The following is a 24,438-nucleotide window of genomic DNA, read 5'->3' as shown; positions in this document are numbered from 1 at the left end:
GTTATTTGCACGTTCCATTTCGTACTCTCTTTCATGTCATAACGTTTATTGAGATACATACTATCACGATCATTTGTTACTTACGAAATTTACCTTTATTCAACATAATCTTACGAAATAAGCACTATTGCTTTCTCTGTTATACAAGTTCTCTTTTATTTTATGTAACTTCTATGTATAGATCAAGAATTTTAAAAAAATATGTATTAAAAGTTAAGAAAATTCGGTGTTGAGTAGGTGGGTTCATGAAAATTCAATATAACTGTACAGTACTTCTTGCCAAGCATTGCCAGGTGGCTAGAGCACTCGACTCGTAATTTGAGGGTCGCAGGTTCGAATCCCCGTCACACCAAATATGCTCGCAATTTCAGCTGTGGGGGCGTTATAATGTAACGGTCAATCCCACTATTTGTTGGTAAAACAGTGACCCAACAGTGATGATGACTATAGATGCCTTCCCTCTAGTCTTACACTGCTAAATTATCGACGGCTAGCGAAGATAGCCCTCGTATGGCTTTGCGCGATATTCAAAACAAACAAACACCACTTCCTTCAGAATGAAGTAGTTGTTGAAGTTATAACGTTTTGATATTAATTGAATTTCAAAATTCTTCTCATCATTGAAAATTACGCAAATGCTAAATAATTTTTAGAAAGATGAGAATAATTTTGAAATTCAACTAATATCAAAATGTTTTAACTTTAACAACTACTTTATTCTGAAGGAAGTAGTGTTTGTTTGTTTCTGAATATCGCGCAAAGGTACACGTCGAAATATACGTCTAAACATCTAGAGTGTAGACGGTTTTCCATTCTCATCGGGTTTTTACTGATTTTAATCCTATATAGCAAGTAACTGGTTTTTAATTAATTTTGAGACTAGAAACTGTCGTATATTTATTATTATATGTAAAACAATCGCACATTTTTCAACATACTCTCTTTCTCGTTGCGATTAAAAGAGTTGGTTCTCCTTAGTTGTGAGTTTAAACATCCGAATTATTCATATAAATGACATTTTCTAAAAATTAAACAATTTTTTACAAACCGATATTAGTACCAACTTTAAAAAAAAAAACTCGCAACATCACGCGAAGTTAAGCATCCTTAACAGTCTTTGCGTCATGCAAACCACCCTCTTCTATAAGCAATTAGTTTGGTGCTTACGTCAGCATTCGTCGCAAATTTCTCAGCCTGTGGTTATTTTTGTTGCCTTTACCACTTTTGACGGCAGGAGACTAATTTTCCGGGTTCTGAGCCAAAAATAACAGATCACGGAGATCCTGGAGTATACTTACAGGAAAATGCCATCATGACCAGAATATTGTTTGTTGTTAAGCACAAATCTACACAAATCTTTGTGTTGTACCCGCTGCACGTATCCAAACCTGATGTTTAGCATTATAAGCCCTCAGACTTACCGCTGCTTCCTATACTTAATCAACGAAGATCGGATTTTTTTTTAGATTCCCAGAGCACAAAGAAACTTACTTAAATATACTTTACTATTGTCCTTCAATAAAAGTTTCCTAACTTTATGGTATCACACTTACTAGACAATCAAAAATCATTTTGGTCTTTCTAAAGCTTAAAACCCACGGAGAAATGAAATATCTAATCCTACAGCACTGCCATCTTTCCTATAGCTCACCATTGAGCTGTATCCAAATCCAAATTTTCATTACACACTGTTACCAAAATCAGTTGTTCCAACAACTGTCTTGAATTGTTACTTTTCGGCCTTTACCACTAATATCGTTTAAAACAATTAACTGGTAACATGAACCACGATTCTGATATGGTTTCGAGTAGTTTATTTTTACAACTTTTAATTTTTATCCCAAAATCTGCTAGGCCCGGAATGGCCAGGTGGTTAAGGCACTAGACTCGTAATTCGCGGGTTCGAATCCCTGTCACACCAAACATGCTCACCCTTTCAGCTGTGGGGGCGTTATAACTATTTGTTGGTAAAAGGAGTAGCTCGAAAGTTGGCGGTGGGTGGTGATGACTAGCTAGCTGCCTTCCCTCTAGCCTTACAATGCTAAATTAGGTATGGCTAGCGCAAATAGCCTTCGAGTAGCTTTGCGTGAAATTCAAACCAAAATCTGCGAGTTAGATTCAACAAATTTAAGCGTTACGAACGTTTTGTATAAAGTTTCACTTTGAATGATCCACTTTTTATTTAATTTCATCTGTTATCTGACAAACGCAAATTTGCCCGACTTTGGGCTACAAAGTAATTTTTTCACAAGAATAGCATTAAGTGAACCACAAACGTCGTGTAATAGTGTCTGTTACACCTTCTGGTTATTTCAGTAAATACATATTATGTTCTACGTAGTTTAAAGCAATATAATATGTTTAAATATTTTATATCTTTTCTTTTTTCCAATTGGATAAACAGAAAGCATTATGTTATTGAACATACTGGAAATAATTTTCTATCGAATTTTCATTAATTGTTTTCCTTTACATTACAGGGGTGGCCAAACCGCGGCTCGCGAGGTACATGCGGTTCTTTGACATAAATGTGCGGCTCGTAGAAATATGTTGACTAAGCTCGTTATTGCATCACAATTAATATAAAAGGTAAATAATAAAATTTAAGCTTCATCATTGTTTACCAGGTTTAAACTGAGAGTCAATTGGATTAAAACGTAAGTTTAATGTTCATGGTGAGTAAATATATTTAAGAACTTAAATCGTAATTTTAATGTAAGATTTGAGTCAGAAATTAAAGAAATTTTGGATCAACAAGGATTACAGAGGAAATGTGCTGGAGAATCAGAAATCGTACAAACCGGCGCTGACAATGTTAGTTTTAATGGACATGGCTTGTGATTGCTTGATTGTGGCGTGCGTGGCTATGTTGCAGGCAGTGAAATTAGCTGAGTATTAGCGTGATATTGGTCGCTGTAGAGTTTGGTTGCGTTGCGCGTGTTGGAGCTTATTGTTTCTTTTCACTTTAATTTTTAGAAGTATCTGTGAACATTTTGTGAAGTAAGATGGCGTCATCAAATTGTAAGAAGCGAAAATATGAAGATGAAAACAAAAATTTTAAGCCAGAATGAGAGAAAGATTTTGCATTCATTGATAAAGGAGGTAAAACCTTTGTGTCTTAACTGCAATGTTTTACTTGAAACGCCACTATGAAACAAACCGCAAAACCTTTTCGTCTGATTATCCACCTAAATCAGAATTACGGAAAAACAAGTTAATTGTGTTAAAATCATCAATAAATAGCCAGCAGGCACTGTTGACAACGTTCAGTGAGGAAGTTGATACAACGACTGAAGCTAGTTTCGTTATATCATGGAATATTGCTCGTGCTAAACATATTCTGATGACGAATTTGTTAAGAAGAATACAGCTGAAGTTGTTGTAGTGTTAGATCCAAATAACACAAAACTTCAGCGACTAAAAGCACAAACACCAGCTTCACGTCACACTACAGAGAGACGTATCTCCCAGATCAGTGCTGATGTTACAGGCAAAATGCAAAATGATTTAAAGAATTCGTTTGCATTCAGCTTTGCCCTTGACGAATCTACAGACATACAATACAACTCTAATGTAACTATGAAAAAGAGATGTTGGACTTAGTGGCAATAAAAGAAACAACTCGAGGTGTTGACATGAAATATGCGTTTGACAGAGCCTTAACAAATGCTGATAGTCCACTGGATAAACTCGTCAGTGTTGCAATGGTGGGGGAAAATGCAGGATTAATTGCACTAATGAAAAGTGATCCCAGCTTTTCAGAGTTTCTCCATGTTCATTGCATTATTCATCGTGAACACCTGGCAGCCACATACTTGTTATGAAATTTGTTCTTCAAATTGTCAATTTTATACGCTTAAATGGGACGACCCACCGATAGTTCAAATATTTTATGGAATAACTGGCGCTCAAAGGTAAACCAGTGGTGTCTCTTTCTACCGCATTGTGAGATGGCTGTCAACCAGTAATGTCTTAAATAGATTTGTGTATCTGTTGGAACCTATTATTATTTTTCTTGAAGAAAAGAAAATATTCTATCCTCAACTGGGAAATAATGAATGTATGCAAGATCTAATGTTCCTTACTGATATAAACTCTCAACTTGGCACTCCACGGGAAGGGTAAGATTGTGTCTGATCTTACTCAGACAATGTTTAGCTTTCAGAATAAAATTAGACTTTTTCAAAGAGACATATTGTCAAGAAACTTCTGTTACTTTCCCAATCTCAAAAGGAGAGTAGATACATTCCCTGATATTGAAATAAAATACCACAAACTGGAAGAATACCACGATAAGTTACAAGGGCAGCTTGATAATTTCCGAGACAGGTATGAGGACTTGCAGAAGCTGAAACCCTGCTTCGTCTTTCTTGTAAATCCATTCATGGTTGATGTGGTCATTGATGGTTGTCCAATTCTCGAACATCTTGTTACAGAATCATCTGCTGTGAAAATAGAACTAATAGAACTGCAGGAGAACCTGGGTCTAAAGATGATCCATAAATCCCATTCTACAATTGAGTTCTGGAAGCAGGTACCAAAAATAAAATATCCTGAACTGAAGAAAACCAGTGTGTGACTCATCTCAATTTTCAGCACAACATACTGCTGTGACTCACGATGCTCTTTAATGAAGTCTGTGAAGTCGAAGCATCGTGCAATCCTTACAAAGCAACACCTGACGGAGCTAATTCGTACAGTCTTGACAACGTATCAGCCGGAATTTCAACGACTCACAACAAAGATGGAAACTCACAAGACCTCTACTAGCAATAAATAGCCCGATAATTGTGTGAATGTCCGTTTGTGTCAGAAAAATATTATGATAAGACTAAAATTTTGTAAGGTGGTATCTGATTAAAATATCTCTAATTCCATTGTTTTACATATTTCCCTCCATGTTTTGACCAGATATTTACTAAGACAAATAAATATTATTAAAAATATCTGTTTTTACCCCTTTTATTTTTGGAAGTCTCATTTAATGTTAATGAAATGCAAATTTACATATTTTTCTTAGACGTTTCCATTGTTCATTACCGTATTTAATACGCTCAATATAGTTAAAACAATAATCAGTCAGGATTTTTAAAACATTTGGTATATATATATATGTATGTGTACTTTGTGATTATTGAAACTAATACAAATCAACAGTTTAAAAACTACATACATTAATAAATATTATTACGTACATGTATTTCTTAATACTTGTATATAATTTATGTAACAAAACATGCATGATAATACATCGTTACATATAATAAGGCACATCTTTAATAAAAATAACGTGACAGTTGACGCTGTCTGGTTTGTACACATGTTCCATGTCAAGATTTACATCTGATTATTCTATATTTAGGCTTAAGCTCTGGTGTAACGCGGGATAGGCCGTCACTAAATTACTTTCGCTACACTTTAACATTACTAAAACACCTATTATAACATAAAAAGTCAAACAAATTCTGGATGAGTATCTCGCATCCCACAATTATTGTTAAAGCACGAATTCTTCAATAAACGCACTAATCAACTCGCCGAGATCAGGAGCCTTAACAACTGTGACAAAAGTAGTACAACACTAAACTTATTTTCAGTGTTGATTTGGTCCATCTCTGGTCTCGGTTCTTGACAGCTTTACGTTAGATGTTATTTTCGAGAAGAATTAATCTCTCTCCTTACTCACTCAGCTATCCTGAGCTCTCTCTTGGTCAAACACTACTTGACTGAGTAGGCAATCCCGTTCTGATTTTGACGAAGGCTGCTCTGGAGAAAAGTGTAAAAAAGGGGACACGTATTGAAATACAACTTCTTTAGACAATAAAATTCAAGTAATAAATTACATCTGCTTTTGCCTTCACAAAAATATAGTGAAATAGAGATATTTTAGTTGGTGAATTAAAAAAACATACATTGAATTTCATATTTTTTTTATCTGTGAAATAAGTTTAATTACACTTTCACAGCAAACACTCTGAATGTGATATAATGACATCATTAACGAAAATCGCTTTTAAACAGTCCAGTACCAAAGAATACTACAGATTTTTCCTTGTTGTTAACTGAGGTAGGGCTTTACACTCAAGAGCATCTAATCTATTCTGAAAAACAAGACTATATTCTTTATTTTACAACACCTGAAGGCAACTCATTCCAGAGGCCAACCACCCTGTTAGAAAAATAAAACTGTCTTAGCTGAGGATGACTTCCTCCTTGCCAAAATTTATATTTGTTTTTCCTGATCCTACTATTCTTGCCATAAATTATGAAAGGAAATGATGCATCACCATTATCAATTCCCTTCACAATATTAAACATTATAATCAGATCCCCTCTAACCATTCTTTTTCAAGAGAAGATTTCTGAGATCTTAATCTCTCCTCATATGGTAACCCCTCCATCCCAGGTACTATTCTAGTGGCCCTCATCTGAACCCATTTTGAATAATTCAATGTCATTGACTAAGGTAAAGAGTCAGAGACTGAACAAAATACTCTAAATGTGACCTACACAATGAGATTATAACCTCTTTAGACTTGTATTCAATATTTCAGTAAATACAACCTAAAATCCTATTTGCCCTACCACTTGCAACAGCACACTGTTTGGATGGCTTAAAATAGTGATCAACCATTACACAAAGATTCTTTTCTTTCATAACATTGTTAAGTCCAATCCCATCCAAATTATACTTACAATTCAAATTATGATAACCTACATGCTATATCTTGCATTTATTAAATTAAAATCCATTTGCCATTTATTTACCCATCTCACTAAATGATATAAATCCTTTTGTAAATCAGCAGTATCCTCTTCACAGCCAGAAACACTCAAAACCTTTATATCAGCACCAAATTTAAGTAACTTATTGACCATTCCTTCATCTATATTATTTATGCACAACAAACAGAGAAAAGGTCTTAAGACTGAGTCCTGAAATGCCCTGCTTGTGAAATTAATCCAGTTTGACTTAACTCCATTTATAAGAACACCCTGCTTTCTTCCATCCATTCACTCTTATCTTTAGTTAGTTAACTTATCCATCACACCTACAGATACCTTTTTTCCTTTTTTTTATATATATAAACCTTTTATGTGGCACCTTGTGAAATGTTTTCTGAAAATGCAGATATGGCAAATCTACACCTTTACCCTCATTTACAGAAGTGGTCAATGTTTTTCAAATAATGCCAAAAGATTTATAAAGCAAGGTTTTCTATTAACAAAAGAATGTTGAGTGTCCAATAAAAATCAAAACTTTCTTGATTTAAATGACTTTGCAAAACATTTATCAGAATTTTTGAAACGTTTCCCACAATTGATGTAAGACTTACAAGCCAATAATTACTTAAACAATGTTTACTACCTCTCTCAAAAAGAGGAGGCACTCCAGCTAACTTCCAATCCTCTGGTATCTGCCCACTAATCAAGGATTTACAAAATTTAGTAGGAAGTGGCTCACATATCCAATCTTTAACCCTCATAAAACACTTGGGAAAATATAACCTGGGCCAGAAGTCTTATCATTCTTTAAACTTTCCTTTTTTTTTTCTGAACAAGCTCAGAATAAATATAGTCATCTTGTTTCCATCTATCAGTTCTTCATATGTGGCATAACATTTATATCTTCATTGGTAAAAACTGAAAACAGAATTCAATAACTTAGCCATCTTCTAATCATCAAATATAAACCTTCCTTTATCATCCTCAATGGTTCTACCCCTTCTAATATTTTGCTTACCCTTAACATATTTAAATAAATCCTTACTGTTGAATTTTATATTTTTGGCCAACTTTTATTCATACATCCTTTTTGATGTCCTTTTTTCCTGTTTGACCAGCTTTCTTAATCTTATAAGTCTCCCATCATATCAATCAATTTACATTTTTTAATTTGTGATGTTTTTATTTAATTTTATTAGTTATACCTTCAGAAGCCAACCTGCTCTTTACTTGAGGCCACCCTTTTCTTTCTATAAGGAATATGCTTATCTGGAATATTTAAAAAATTATCTTTAAAAACTTCAACATTTTTAAGCATCTCCAAATGACTCAGCTCTCCAATTCACAACAGGTAATTCTTGTCATATCCTCTAAAAATTTACTTTTTGAAATTTGTAACCAAAATATCATTATTTCTGATTTCCATATGTGGCAAAAAATAAAACCTCATGTGGCAATGGTAACTTGCACCCAGATGGTACACTATGTCCACCCTCTCAAAATTTTATGTCAGAAACTAACAATAAATCTAAGATATATTTGTTTCTAGAAAATTTTTTGATCAATTGGTAAAGAAATTTTAATTTCAATGTAAAGTTTCTTATTAATTTCATCAGTTGTCATTTGATGGTCTGTAACAAGTTCCTATTAAAAGCCTTTTCCCTTTATATACCTGCTAATAGAAGCCCAGTCAGATTCAGTTTCCTTGCTATTATCTTAGTTATCCTCAACTTCAATGGAACGTAGCTATATTTTACATATAAAGCCACTCCTCTTCCTCTCTTTAGTATGCTATCCATATTAACCCTCTATTTCAAGAATTCCTTACTATTAATTTTTACATTTTTAGCACATCTTTTTGATGTCTAAATTTCTGTTTGAACAACTTTTTTGAACATCTATCATCCTCTAAACCTCCCATCATACCAGTCAATTTAAATTTCTTAAATTTGTGATACTTTCTTCAATTCTATCTTTTATACCTTTTGTGAGTCAACCTGACAAGATAATCTATGAACATTTCATGCTAACTCTAAATCTGTTAATTCATTAAATTAATTTAAATGTTAGGTTTGACTAAAACATTTGTCTTAAAGGATTAACTGGTGGCATTCATAAGACCCCAATGAGTTTTAAAGCACATTTTGCTATAATAATGCACCGAGTTGCTCACAGTTCTTTCCACATTTGGTTATAGGATCAGTAGTAGTATGTTTAACATAAAAAACCAAAAACAAATGCCTTTAATAAATATAATTAAATTAAAAATGTAATAAGATTGCTTTCACATTTTTAAATTCTTGATCTGAAAGAATAATTTGTATTTGCTGTTAATTTACAGATAAATGATTAATAAATTAGTTCCATGTTATTCAGGTTAATAGTGTTAGAGTTTATCTGGGTTTGGTAAAATAATTAAAAACTTTTTCTATGTCTGAACTTAACATCTTTTATTCTTCATTTGCAAAAAATAATCTAACCTCATGAACAAAGATAATTCTGTGATTTTTTATTCTAGTTTTATTTTGGTTATTTTTTTCATTGCAATGTTATTTTATTTTACAGAAAATTAAATAAATTGAATGAAAACTTGAATTACTAAAAATAAATACTTGATCAAAACAGTTTTGATTTTAAACCGAGTTACATCATGTATGGCTATTATATAATATATTATTATTAACTTGTTTATAAATATGAATAATTAATATTTATTTGAACTAGTTGATAACTACCATTCCTTGTCCTTTGATCCATCTAGCGAAAAACAGAATGAGTTTTGAAAGAAATCTGTGTTTATTAATATGACCATCACCTTAACCATTGTGCTTGTATTCAATATCTATCGTAAAACAATACAAAATGTCAAGGTTATTGAAACCCCCTGTGGTAGTAGTGAAACTACATATATCTGAAGTATGTATGTTCTATATATGCACAAAATTAAAGAAACAATAAATCAGATAAGCATTATCTGTATTTGTAAGATATTTCAATCAATATATACATATGATATCTAAAGACAATTATTCTGACATAAACATACCAAATGAAAGAAAAAATTCACTTCTTTGCTAAAATATTTTGGCCTTCATTAAAAAAAATAAATGTGATTTCTGAACAAAGTTTTTTTAATCCTATGCACAGCATGAAATTACATTATAAACTGTTTTAAAGAGCCAGATTTTTTTCAAAATGTATACTATCAAACAATTAGTGTATAGTTTTACATGGTTTGTGTTATGAGTGTAAGTAAAAGACCAAGGGAAGTTTTAGTTGAGTTAAAAGTCTTCATACTGTAGTAGTTGCAAATATAAAACAAATTCATAAAGTTCTTATTCAACTTTTCACAAAGCTTCAATACTTATTATAATATAAACATATACAGTTCACTACTGATACATTAAGAAACTAAATGTTAACACAATACCATTCTTTAATAATAATTGATCCAATTACGTAAAGGCAAAAGAATTAGCTTGACATATTTTTATTCATATCATACCAATCTAATCTGTTTAAGATGCAACCAATAATTTTAAACATGAGTTTTCGTGATACAGTACACAAAACAACTGCTGTGTAAGAAGTTTGTTCCATGCAAAAAGTATCCTTTAGATGAGTGTAGTCCTTCTGTAATTTGCAAATAAGTTTTCTCTATGTACCCTACCTATAATGAAGCTGATTCACACTCTAAGCTTAAGTTTTTATCATCTGTTAGGTGAGTTAAACTGTCTTGCATAAAGAAATATCACTTTTTAAGGATTCAGCTAGTAACAAATAAGTTTACATTTGAATTGAATTATTAAAGTACATGGGTGATAACAATTGTTGGAAAACAATTTATGAAAAATACTCTTAAAATCATTTTTGTTTAGTAGTAATAACAAACATGCAGAAAATCTGTACAAAATTACACTATGTCACACAAATTTTGTTCCTGGATAGTATGTGTATTTCTTAATTGTTTATGTTGTAAAAGTAGAGAAAATGGTCATTATTCCCTTCAAACTTTGCTTTTGTGACCTGGATAATGAAATTTAGAAACTAACCTATATGTAAAAATGAACAAATTTGTACATTTTCATTTACATAAGGTCTGAATAAAACAACATATGAATCAAGATTTACATGTATTTATACTAAAGTTATACAAAAATGTTTAAAAGTCAGTAGTTTTTCAAGATTTGGAGCTGTAATGTAAATCACTTTCACATATCAGCCCCCAAATATAGTCTCCCATCATGTTTTCATTATATGCTTCCAGGTCACAAAAGCAAAGTTTGAAGAGAAAAGTAGGTCTTTTCCATTTACTTTAGGCATAAGTAATTGGGAAATAACACTTTCTGCCCAGGAACAAGAAAAAGTAAAAATCTTGTTACATAGTGTTATACATCCATAAAGTCCTATTGTTTTCAAAGATAATTGTTTCTTATACCTGATTGTGCACATATGTGCCTTTGAGATACATGAACATGTGAAATCTAATTTTTTAATTCCTCACACACTAAATTAGAATTAAATCTACTTCAATAACTTATACTTTTTCCCTTCAACAGATTCATACCCTTCATTCTGTATCCTGTCCTTGAGCTGAAGATACTGTCTTTTCCTGTCAAAATGCTTTACCTAAAGAAAATCACAAGTTCCATATCTTAGCAGGAACGTAAAAAGAAAATTGTTTTAAGAATATAAATAATAATTTTTGTCTGTAGTCCAATGACTAAACAATACGCCTTCTCATAAATAGGATTATTCTTCATGAAAGTTTGTTGATGTATAAATAACACTATTCGTTATATTTAAGAGTGTTAGAAACATATCAGGACATAATTTTCAATTATTCAAAAGCATTTAAAAGCTATAAAACTGAATAAAACCTCTAACATGAAAACTATTACAATTTTTCTTCTTCAACACCACAAAACTGAAACTCCATTACAGTTATTATTCTAACTCACAAAAGTTATTCTCAAAACTGAAAATGACTAACATTTCCACACATTATTGCTTGCTTTATGGACAATTGATAATAGTGTTGTATGTCTATTTGCCCTTTGCAATATACCAGATTTTCTTTCTGTTAAATTACTAAAATTGTATTTTTCTTTCACCAAACAAAAACAAAACAAAAGCATTCCTTATTGAAGCCAGTAAAACAATTTACTATCATGCCAACTGCTGTAAGTTAATATCTCAACCACTAACAAATTCTCTTCTGAAGTTCTGCCAGATGATCCTTACAAGCATTTGTTTTGTTTTTTTCATGTTAACTCTTTATTGAAAAAACATGCATCAGATGTTAGAACAACACTTTCATTATTCCAACATTTGTATCTTGATTTATAGTTTAAAAATAAAAAAAAAGGTTGAAACTTGTACCTGAATTTACTAAGAGTTGCTTTTCTAAATGAAAAGAAAAGGCTAAAACACTAAAAACATTTGACTTTATAAACTGAACTGAAATTTAATTGGGCTATAATGGTTATATGTAGATGAGATACAAGATAAAATTTGATATTATACTGAATACTGAAATTTTTATGTTTTTAAAGCTGATCTAGAATATGCCAGAATGTTTTTCACTCAATAATTATATATCGTTCATTATTTGTTTCTATAAATTATGGATGTATTTCATGAATGAAATTTTTTGATATTCAAAATAATAAACTCAAAGCATAAATTTATAAACAAATATAAAATTTATTCATATCAGAAGCCAGAATTCAAGAATAATGTAAATAGTAGTTGTTGATGCCTCATTTCCTGGAGTTATAACAGTTCCTTCTTTCTAATGCTTTCTGGGAGTTTATATTCCATAGTGACTTTAATATAAAGTTTCTCAACATATGTACTTTCACGTTAGCTTACAACACTTATGTTTATTGCTTACATTCTGTGTAACTAGTTGTTTGATCATGTTTTTTTTCAGTTTTTCTAGCTTGTGGTAAGTAGGAGGAGTTGATAATTCAGTACAACATGAAATATTATCTTAACTTCTAGATGGTGTCTTCAGTTGTTTAGTTACAACTTTAACAAGTTCAAGTTCCATGTCCAACCAGCTTTCTTTACTTTGCTTCAACCTAATTCTCATATACTTACTGGTTATGGCATCTATAAATTGATGATGTGTCAAAAAACCCATCATTTCACATAGATCATCCAGGTAAGATAACTGTACGAACTATTCTGAATCTTCTGCATGTTCATTTAAGATCTGTTATTTCCTCCATACCCTGTTCCAGCACTTTACTCTATGTACTTCTTTCTGGTATGCAAGTCACTCCAAACAGGTGAGATGAGGGAGCTACCAATGACTAACTGTTGTTTTGACTCTTGAAAGAAAGGTTATTCAATGTCATAAAAGATGGTATTTTAACTTAAATGGGCAGCAAAGTAACACAGATGGAGTAATCCAGAAAGATCTAGGAGTAACAAATGACAAAGCAGTAATAGCAATAGATGCAGACCAATTAAGTTCTCCTATCCCATATTTTGTAATAAATAATAACTTAGGCTGAAATGCTTTAGCCAATACAGAAACAGGTGTGGTAGGTTTCATATTTGAATTAAATAATTTATTTTCCAGATGTATCATTTCCTCACTGATGTTTTTGTGCTTCATCAGTTTTGTCATTACAGGCTTTATATGTACTTTTTCAGTCACTTTATAATCTTATTGACATCTTCAACAGCTCTACCAAATTTGTCTTCAATTAGCTTTATTTTATTAAGCAGTACCCTACTTCCCTTTTTGTCTTCATTTAATTTGTATTCCTCTAATTTTCAATATTTTTAGAAAACTCTTTATCTTCTTTTGATTTTTGGTGGTTTTTTTCACTGTTTCATCAGCTCAAGCCTACCTCAGATCTAATTTTTGAATCTGGTTATCATGCTGGAATTCTGCTAAGTTACATTTCTTACCACTTGTGACACGAGTATCTTAATGTTATTTCGTTGGCTAGGTTCTTTTAAAGGGGAAAGTAATATAAATTTCAGCGTACTTAACTATATCAAGTTATTTATTTCTTCCTCAAATATTAACACCTTGTAGCAAACGTTAATAATACCAATTTATTATCACTTATGCAAAGTTATTCTTGTACATTTAATTTTATATGCCTATGTAGTAACATCTTCACTTTCAACTGAAATTTATTTGCTAATTGTATGTAAATAAACTTACTTGTACAATTTCGTGGATAACAGAATAACTGAACATATTCGGTAATGAATGTTTCACCGATTCTCATAATTACAAAACAGCCTTGAAAACGTTCCATCGTTTCGACATTCCTCGCAAAGTTCCTTGAGGATTAACATTCATAAACGTTTTAATTATTCTAAGACAACTTTTACAAACGTATCTTTACGCCATGTACACTCTAGCTAACGTTTAAATTAAAACATTGAAATATAATTGTTTGTTTGTTTTAATTTCGCGCAAAGCTATACGAGGGCTATCTACGCTTGCCGTCCCTAATTTACCAGTGTAAGACTAGAGGGAAGGAAGCTAGTCATCACCACCAACTCTTGGGCTACTGTTTTACCAAAGAATAGTTGGGATTGACTGTCTCCTGTCACATGATAACCTGTCTCATTATTCGTTCGTAAAAAGAGTAGCCCCAGAGTTTGCGGTTGGTGGTAATGATAATTTCTGATCGCCTTTTTAAAAGAAAATAACAGGTGTTATCTTCGCCACGCACTTTTTTTTTTAGTATTTTTCATGGAAACAAGTTCCTCTGTTTTAAATGATTGGTATTGTTATTTAATTTGCCATAATGTCATCATCTGTTTGTTGTAGATGTTGAAGATTAGAAATCTAAGCCGAGAAAACCGTTATGTAAAAGTGTTGTATATGTTTTACTATTATTATTTGTAGTTTGGCGTCGTCAGAATTTTGCGACAAGCTACTTTCGGGCTATCTGCAATCGCCGTTCTTAATTCAGCAGTGATAAGCAAGAAGGGAGGCAGTTAATTAACAACATCTACCGCCAATTCTTGAACTACTTTTTTAACAACGAATAGTATGATTGATCGTACATTATAACAAGCATCTTCGGTGACGAGGATTCATAGTCAAGACTCGCAAATTGCAACTTGAGCGCCCTAACAACTAAACCACGCCAGGATGAAAAGTCAGTAATAAATTGTTTTATTCTAAAGTTTAAGACACTTTCAAATTAATACAAGTAACACTAAACAGTACGTTCAAATAATTCAAGGAAAGCTTTTTTATTACTTAGTAATTATATAGTAATCCCACTTTTTCAGCTATATTATGACCAATATAATTGAATAAATGATTTCTATAAGACAAAAACGTTGTGGTTTAAATTTTGATAAACAAAATAATGAGAAATACATATAAATTAAAAACGAGTAGATTGAAAAATATTGTAAAACTCACCAAACATTTCTGGAGTTCAGTTCTAGCTCGTGCATTGGGAGTGTCAAATCGTCAGACAGTCAGTCAAATTACACATTTGCACAAAAACAGAATATTATTGTTAATATCCCCCCCCCCTAGTTAGAAAGAGTCCGGCATGGCCAGATGGGTTAAGGCGTTCGATTTGTAATCAGAGAGTCGCGGGTTCGAATCCCGGTCGCACCAAACATGCTCGCCCTTTCAGCTGTGGGGGCGTTATAATGTTACGGTCAATCCCACTATTCGTTGGTAAAAGAGTAGCCCAAGAGTTGGCGGTGGGTGGTGATGACTACCTGCCTTCCCTCTAGTCTTACACTGCTAAATTAGGGACGGCTAGCGCAAATAGCTCTCGAGTCGTTTTGCGCGAAATTAAAAAAACAACAACAACAAACAAACAAACTGATTAGAAAGCGTTTGTCAATCAAACTGTGTAGCTTTTAAGCAAATGTAATAGAATTTATCTATATATTACAAGTTTGTCCATTACTTCTGGCGTATTCTGTACAAATTGGCGCATACTTTTTTAATTATTCACTAATTTTGTTAAGTTCTCAAACCTTCGAGAACGTACAAGGTTTTGATTCGAAATGTTGAGTGAGAACTGAAATTGGTGTTTTATACTTTGAAATAAACTAAACAAGTTTGATTATGGTTTGTTTTGAATTTCGAGCAAAGCTACATGAGGACTATCTGCGTTAGCCGTCCCTAATTTAGCAGTGTAAGACTAGAGGGAAGGCACCACCCACCGCCAACTCTTGGGCTACTCTTTTACCAACGAATAGTGGGATTCACATTACAACGTCCCCACGGCTGAAAAGACGAGCATGTTTGGTGCGACGGGGATTCAAATCCGCGATCCTCGGATTACGAATGCCTTAACCTAGTTGGCCATTACGGGCCTTTTTTTATTATGGCTGTGAAATATGTGCATACTATAAAACAGAATTATGCATTACTATGTCAAATACTACAGTTGACTGTGGTAACTACTGTTTTGTTTAGTAGTTTATAAAGTCTATAGCTGAAAACCATTCACTATGAATTCAGTGTCGTGCCTGAGTTTATGTTTTAATTGTTATTTTTATGGGAGGGGGTGAAGAAATAAAGTATCATCACATCGTAATTTTCGGCCCTTATCAGTTCCTTTCAGTGATACACTGCTATGCGCATGAGCGATTGTACTAACAACACAACTTCCTTCTCCCAAAATGGCTACTTCCTGCAAGACAGCGAAAGTCCTGGGAAATTATTTGAAAAAAAAAAAAAAGTTGAGGAAAACGAGTGCCACGGGGTGATTGCCAAGTTAAATCTGGAATAACGATATGCTACTTGCATAGTATAAAATCGTGAAGGCTTTACATGTGAGCAATTATATATCAGAGAGTAAGTCGTCACGCAATTCTCTAGGTAATTTATGAAAATTATGTCGGGTTCTCAATATCAGGTAAGGATTACAGCATAGGTTGGCATCAAATCGGTTGAAAGGTACACTATTATATTTTAGTCCGGAAACATGCGTGAAATATAAAGTTCCAAACTAACAAATCAAACGTTATATGTTAAATATACAATTAAAGGACATAATGATCTGAAACAAAGACACGTTTTGAAAAAAAAAAACAATCACATGTGACATGGTAATACTCTATTACTAATACTATATGATGAATAACTCTTTACAACAGTTTCTAAATTTTCTATAAGTGCAAATAGTTATGCTCTAGTGTTTAGTTATTCAATAACATACTATCAAAACATGGGTATTACATACGATGACCACCCAGTATTCTGAAGGTCCAAGTGAAAGATTTTTGCAGTATAAATTATAAGTCAAAACTGAATGAATAAACAAATTTATACATCTATACTAGATTAATACAGTCTCAAACACAAAGTTTAAATCTTGGTGAGGGTTTGGGAGACCAGCCACTATGGATGATTTGCTCTAATTTAAATACAAACAACAGAAATATTTTAACATTGTAATGTAGAGCTCACTGCATTGGCTCAGTGTCATGATAATGTTACTGACTTTAAGCTTTCAACAAGTTTAAAGAGCCAGGAACATAATATTCATCACAGCTCTGTAAAATAAGAACCTTTAATTTCCATTTTCTCAGAAGAACTAGATTCCTGTATACAATCCTGATGCATAAATATGCAAGCTATGAAGCAAACTTTATATGTGTATACATGAAAATAACTAGATAAGTAACTTGTTGTATACCTTATCCACCCATTCATGAGGAATTACAACCTTTTAGGTCATACCCTGGGATGTTTTTATCATAAAATTTCACAAATTTTGCCAAACAATCAGTGAAAAAAGATACAGGGTGGACAAAAAAAAAGATGGCCCCTACTTGAAAATTTGGTTAATCTATTATATTGTTCATTATTAGACAACAGAAAAAATATATAAAACTATATGTTTTTAGAATGCCTTCGATTAGATCTGTTCAAATATGATCTTAAATCCTAATTTTAACACTGTTTTTCATAAATATCTGAACTTTTTATTTTTGTAGTTACATTTTTTAATAAAATGTGTAGTGCACAGTGTTGTGAACAGGTCTCATTAAGTGCATTCTAAAAACATAGTTTTACATATTTTTGTGTTAACTAGTTAAAAAAAATATAACAAATTAACAATATTTTCAATGAGGGCCATTTTTTTTTGTCCACCTCCTGTACATATTCAGCATATTGGGCCTTTGGAGTAGTAGGCTCTCAAACTGATAGACCCTCACTATTCTAAACACAAATTCTGCTTGAGCTAATGATAATATGAAATATAGAGCTGGGCATTTAACCCAATTAACTGATATAATTTATTACTTATGAGATCACATGAACTGACAGCCACGTTAGATAACTGATTATTCAAAATTACAAATCATGGTTGTTTTTTGACAAACTAATCAAAATAATTGTTTTCAGTTTTTACTATTTTAAATTATTTCAACAATCCAAGGCTTATGTGAAAATAATCACTTGGTTGAATGTGATCAGTTAATGAGATTGGAGATTAATTGATTAGTAAATCCCACATCTGATGACACTCATTCTTAGCAGTTTTATTTCAAACTTTCAAGAGATAATACACCAACATTTAAGCAAGCATAATTTTCCTTGAATCAAATGTTTCAATGAATACACACAGCACCTTCTATCACTAACACGCTCTACACAATAAAGTGTTTTATACAGATGCTTTGAAGACCTATTTGATAAGTGTTAATAAATAATTTGCCAATATTTATGGAAGAAAACTGATTAGACACGTGTTTGTGTGTATAATGTGTGGATTAATTTGAAACTTAAATCATCTTTATTATGTTCTAATGAAAGAATACACAAGTGATCTGGACAAACCATCCAAATATGGATAGGGTAGTTTGTACAGTAACTCTTCAGATGCTCATATGTAAACTGTTGATTATGAGATGTGAGAAGATATAAAAAATGGATAGTTTTCCACACATTAATTTTGAATTTTCAAATGCATGATGAATGATTAAACTTAAGTTACTAGTTAACTCTATTGAACGGTGTAGCATTTTCATGATTTCAGTTAGAAAAATTATGTGAATAAATGTTTTTTGCACAGTTTTTTAATATTATGTCCTTGCTTTTGGACTTGGTAAAAGTACAACAGGTGCTTACAGGTAATATTTAGAAGCAATCTTTAGTTTATAAATAGGTGTTTTAAAAGCACACTCATAGTAACCAGGTATTTGTAAATCTTTGAGCCCATTGTACAAGTTAAAGCAATGTTTTCACTGTTACCCTCCATATTCCAGCACCTAAGTTTCTGAATGTAATGATTTATGATCCCAGAACCATTGGTGAACCTTCAAGATGCATTTTCTATTACGTTTCAAGTGAACGATATTTTCTGAGACTTAGCACTTCTCTAATTATAAAATGTTTCACAAAGAAAAAAACAAGGCAGTAGAGAGTCATTATTCCATACTTACAGACTATAGACTGATAACTTGTGAGAGTTGCATTTATATGCTTTTAGAAGTAAAATATGAAACCGGGATAATAGTTCAGGTGTATGTCATTACACTGTAATCTGTACTGAAGGAATGTTCCTAATGCTTGACCACAAAAATAATTACATTTAAATATGATAATTCTACATTACACCACAACAGTAAGCTTATTACACAATTTTTTATTTCAACAAGTAATAGTCTGCTTGGATTAAGCTTCATTTTTATGCACTGAAATGCCTATCTTTGGAGTCCAGAAATGTGTAAGTAATGCCAACAAGTGTTTTCACTTACCCATTGGCTCGGGCATTCTGTTTCATACATGTTTCTGTAAACTTTACATTTACTTGCATCATCATTATTCTTATCCAGACATTCCCAGTACCTATCTCTAGAATTCCAGCATCGCTGGCGTTGCTCTTTGTTAGGAAATGACATTGCTGAGACTGGAAAGAAGAAATATACCATCTTTACATTGTAAGATAACCCAAATTTTACATGTATTAAAACTTAAAACATGTTTTTAACAAAGAGTGGCATTTGTTCATATATTATTTTTATTACCTAAATGTCTTTCGACTCTATAAATTTTGTAAAATATATTTTCTTGGGTTTTCAACTTTTTCAATTGTATCAAACTTCATAACCTAGACAGTACATAAAAACACAGTAAATATGTATTAAAAATATATCTTTAAAATAAAAATTCAAAGACAATGATCCTATGAGATTTATACATGTTATCTGAGAGAGAAATAATTTTGCAATATGTAAAAGTGAAAACTATTAATTATTCCACATAAATGTTCTCAGGTAATGTGATCATAAAGCATCTATATCCATATTTATATTGTATTTATAAATGACAATATTAAGCCCTGTAAAACTTTGAGATATGCAAGAAACATAAGGGTAAAATTATACTTGCTGTAATTCTATGGTTCTAATAACAGACATTGATATGTGTTTCTTAACTACTTAAGTTATGTATATGTCATGCAGTAGAACATTTTATGAGTTGCTCAGTTCAGGTATATTAATATCTGTAAACTTCTCAGGTACCAATATGTTTCACCAGTTTCTTCTTTACTATTAAAATAACACATAATAAGTCTCAGAAATATCCAGACTTTACTGTTTTTTGACATTAAAACTTAATAGTCTCGGCACACTGTTTTGTATAATTCAAATCTACACGATATTTTCTAATATTTAATTCTTATACAGTTTTAGCATAATGTTTTATAATATTCATTTTTTATAAAATATGAACATTACTATTTTATATCTTTATACAATATCAGTAGAGACTTATAATATTCAAATTCTAGGTGACAGAAATAGTTTCACCAAATTATTTATTAAGATTAAAACTCTGAATATAAGAAACAGTTTCATAAAATTCCCTATAATGTTCACTAATATAGACTGGCTAGTACCATTAAACCTCTAATAGTAAACATTTAAGTGAACCGAATGCTGTTAATAAACTTTGCTTTTTTTACCTTAGATAAACCTAACACACACCAAATTATTTGGTATTTTTAACACAGTACATCTAATTACTATTTATTATATAATGTTGATATATTTTTACAATTACAGCTACAAGCTAAGGCCCTAATTGCAACTAGTATAGTCACTCAAAAAAACTTAAGTACACAAGAACAGTCTTGTTGAATATATATTAATTATACTTACAACATTCTGTCTTTACTATTGTGTATAACTAAGGCCTTGCATAGATATAGTCATTCATAAAAATATTCAACATACATATGACTCTTAAAAATTCATTAAATTTTTTTTCTGTAATAAAAGTTTACCTTTAACTACAGAAGTCTAGTACATTTTTCTGTTTGTTTTGTTTCATCTCAGTACAATAAACAGGTAAAATTATTTCCAAAACTTACATGTTAGCAAGATCACTGTCTCAAATAATTTGGGTTTTGAAGCACTCCTGTGCTGTTCTTGTAACTGGAAACTAAATGAATGGAATGATTCAGAGCAAACAGATATTATGAGTTGTACAGTAGTTTTACATACATGTACGTCTGGAGTCAGAAGATTTCAGCAACAAACTTATATGTTGAGTCATATGTCAGTACTGAGCTCAGAAACCCACAACACCTTTCAAGGGAGCCAATGTTTCTACTTTTGAATGTTCATCTTTCACACACCACCTGATAAAGAGGAGAATTTCACACTTTTTTGTTATGCATGATAAACAACAGCCAACTGAGGTAGTTTATTTTTAGTCTAAAATGAATGACATTCTTACCCCCCCCTTCAAGATTGGTCTCATGCCAACAGTTTCATTCTGAAACTGACAAGCTCAATAGTACCCAAGAAACAGGAATTTATAGCTTCTATCTGATGTTTTTGGAAGCATTAGGCCAGTTTTTTTCAAATGTAATTATAAAGTATGCATAGATATAGAGGTCATGGCTACATGTGAGTTTTGCCAGGTATGGAAATGCATGTAGATAAACCAGAAACAAATACACAAGAATATAAAACTTCTCTTGAGTGTTTAGCAAACAAACTAAATGATATTGTTACATGAATGTTTAGGGTATGCTTTCTAATTTAAAATACATAAAACTACTGATCCAAAGTTCAAGAATTACATTTACATGAAAATTAAAATTAGTTTTTCATCAAAAATATAAAGCAATTTTTAACGTGTTTTCTTTAAAAAAAGTTTTAAAAGTTGTATATAATATCTTATACTGAGTAAGGTACTACTGTTCGTGTGAAACTATTACACAGAAGTTATTCATATATATGTAAATATGACCAATTAATTAAAGGTTAAAATAATAGAATAAACACATAAATACATCTGTTAACCCTAAAACATTTTACAAATGTTTAATGAATGGAATTTTAAAATGAGCTGATACATTATCTGGTATTTTTTCTTACTACAAATAGTCTAAAATTGGCAGATGTAAATTTTAAATTAAGGCCACCCAACAGTAGCTAACATGATACTTGATATATAATTCACTTTAAGAATGGCCTGTTTATTATGTGATCTTTTGTATAATACAATAATTAGTGAATTTTAATCTGAATGTACTTCACTGTTATGTTGATTCATGAACATGGGTGGTTAATGGAAGAGTGGCTAGTACTTAGTCCCTAAGACTAGAATTTTATTTGATAAGTTATCTCATGTTAGAACTTCTATTCAACCAAGACATGAATTCTGTGTCAAAAGAGGATGAAAAGGTCCCATCTCTACTTAACTTTTCTTGTCAATTCCCATCCAAAGAATGAAACAAATTAAATAACCATCATTTCACAACTCAAACTGATAACATTTTCAACACTAGTCTGGACATGAAAACATGAGTCAAAATAATAGTTTTCTACCACTCAAACTAATAACCCATGCAACACTCACTCAACATGAATCCAGGATAACTAGACACCAAAAGAAAATGATGAAGCAGAACATTTAGACACCACTTGTTTATTATGAAATCAATAATTACAATGGATATGTTCCATGTACAACTCTATATAAGCATATTTATATATATAAATATATATATATATTTACACCTAATACATTACCACTGTACCAGTTTAGTTTACTTCATTATATGATAGGAATTAAAACTATTGGTTATTCTTGGACTCAGTGGAGATCTCAAGTATCAAATCACAAATGACATCATTAAAGAGAAATGGTTTGCTTATTCATATTATCATGAACACAAATGATTAGAAAACTGACCATATTAATTCAAACTTGTCCATTACTCCATTATGTGAACTATATACATCTAGGCCTAGTATAATGTCATTTTAAATTCTCTCAATTACATAACCAGGATATATATCTAGGCCTACTACATTACTGGTTTAATTTACCCCATTATACAGGGTGTTCGGAAAGTCACTGTACACTTATATATTTATTAACAGACATGTTTCAATATAGAATACAGGACGTAAATATGAATGACAATTATAAACAATGTTGAAAGTGACCCCCGTTGGCATCAATACAGGCTTGGATCCTTCTTATTTTGTTTCTAAACACCGCTATCAGTTGCTGTCTTGAAATAGACTGAATGAATGCTGTTATCGCTGCTTTCAAGTTATCCATCGTGCGCGGACGATCTCGATACACTGCAGGTTTTGCTGCTTCCCATAGATAAAAGTCTGGTGGATTAAGATCTGGTGAGCGTGGGGGCCACATGCCTTTGGAAATAATGCGGTCTCCAAAACATTCCTTTAATAACTGCAAAGATCTGTGAGATGTGTGGGCAGTAGCACCATCCTGTTGAAACTGTGAGTAATTGATTTCATCACTTGTCATCTGACCGATGAAGATGTGAAGAATCTCCGAACAATAGCGTTCCATGTTTATTGTGTTCATAAAGAAAATAGGGCCCACAATTCGACGTCTTGAAATCGCAACCCACACACTAACCTTGAAATCATGTAGGAGTGTTTCGTGTAAACTGTGAGGATTATCGGATGACCACAATCTTGAATTTTGTGAATTAACGTAACCCGAGAGATGGAACCATGCTTCGTCGGTGAAAAAGGTCACATCCAACACATTAGCTGTATTCTCTTCGATAAATCGGTTAAACCATCTGCAATAGCGTATTCGTTTTTCATCATCAGTTGCTTCCAGTTCTTGTACCGCCATTATTTTGTATGGGAAGAGCTTTAATTTCTTTCTGACGGCCTTATGAGCAGTTCCAAGACCAATATCAAGCTGCTGAGCTAACTTTCATAATGATTCTGATGAACTCTGCATCACACTGTCAGAAATATCCAACAGTTTCTCCTCCGATAGCCTTGCTGGCCTTCCACAGCGTTTGGCATCATCTACTGATCCTGTTTCCCTAAACTTATCAACAAGGTTACGAACTGCATTGCGATGTGGAACAGCTGTATCTGGGAATTTTTCAGCAAATCGCTGTCGCACTACATCTGTGTATCTACCACCTTCTCGGAATACGTGTTCGACGAGCCATACACGTTCTTTAGTTGTTAAAACCATATTGGGATCAAAATTTGAAATATAATAAAATATTATTACAAACTGTCCAGTGACTTTCCGAACACCCTGTACTATGTTGGAAAGTTTAACACCCCTCTAAGTGTATTAGGTGTCTAATTGTTCAGTTACCTGAAAAAGCAACATTTTACCACCAAAATTGGGAAGAATGTTAAAGGCTTTAAAAGCTTAACTAAAACTTCCATCAGTCCTATAACTTTAACTTCTAATTCTCTCACTCAATCTATTAC

The 24,438-nt window shown here is 32.0% G+C and overlaps 1 protein-coding gene across 3 annotated transcripts; it reads right to left on the bottom strand.

Annotated features, from left to right (window-relative positions):
* Positions 1-5,254: 5,254 nt before the first annotated feature.
* LOC143228409 (cytochrome c oxidase assembly factor 6 homolog) lies at positions 5,255-21,387 on the bottom strand. Of its 3 annotated transcripts, none has more exons than XM_076459682.1 (4): positions 20,985-21,387; positions 19,453-19,604; positions 11,294-11,355; positions 5,255-5,766 (listed from the first exon to the last, which is right to left on the bottom strand). In XM_076459682.1, exons 2-4 carry the CDS (start codon positions 19,594-19,596, stop codon positions 5,712-5,714), a joined length of 261 nt encoding a protein of 86 aa, XP_076315797.1. In that variant the 5' UTR covers positions 19,597-19,604; positions 20,985-21,387; the 3' UTR covers positions 5,255-5,711. The 3 variants fall into 3 exon arrangements, with proteins under 3 accessions (XP_076315797.1, XP_076315792.1, XP_076315803.1); XM_076459677.1 differs by having other exon boundaries at positions 21,072-21,364; XM_076459688.1 differs by having other exon boundaries at positions 5,255-5,761; positions 21,072-21,356.
* Positions 21,388-24,438: the final 3,051 nt, after the last annotated feature.

The sequence above is a fragment of the Tachypleus tridentatus genome, chromosome 1 (assembly GCF_004210375.1).
Source record: "Tachypleus tridentatus isolate NWPU-2018 chromosome 1, ASM421037v1, whole genome shotgun sequence".
NCBI classification, from domain to species: Eukaryota; Metazoa; Arthropoda; class Merostomata; order Xiphosura; family Limulidae; genus Tachypleus; species Tachypleus tridentatus.
This window is presented reverse-complemented; position numbering and strand designations above follow the sequence as displayed.

Bases quoted from the DNA above. Each gene is read 5' to 3' on its own strand.
- LOC143228409 (XM_076459682.1), bottom strand. From the start codon at position 19,596: ATGTCATTTCCTAACAAAGAGCAACGCCAGCGATGCTGGAATTCTAGA. The intron at 11,356-19,452 runs GTAAGTGAAAAC...GATTTTCTTTAG, and splicing joins CAGAATGCCCGAGCCAATGG to GTAAAGCATTTTGACAGGAA. The intron at 5,767-11,293 runs GTATGAATCTGT...ACTTTTCTCCAG, and splicing joins GACAGGATACAGAATGAAGG to AGCAGCCTTCGTCAAAATCA.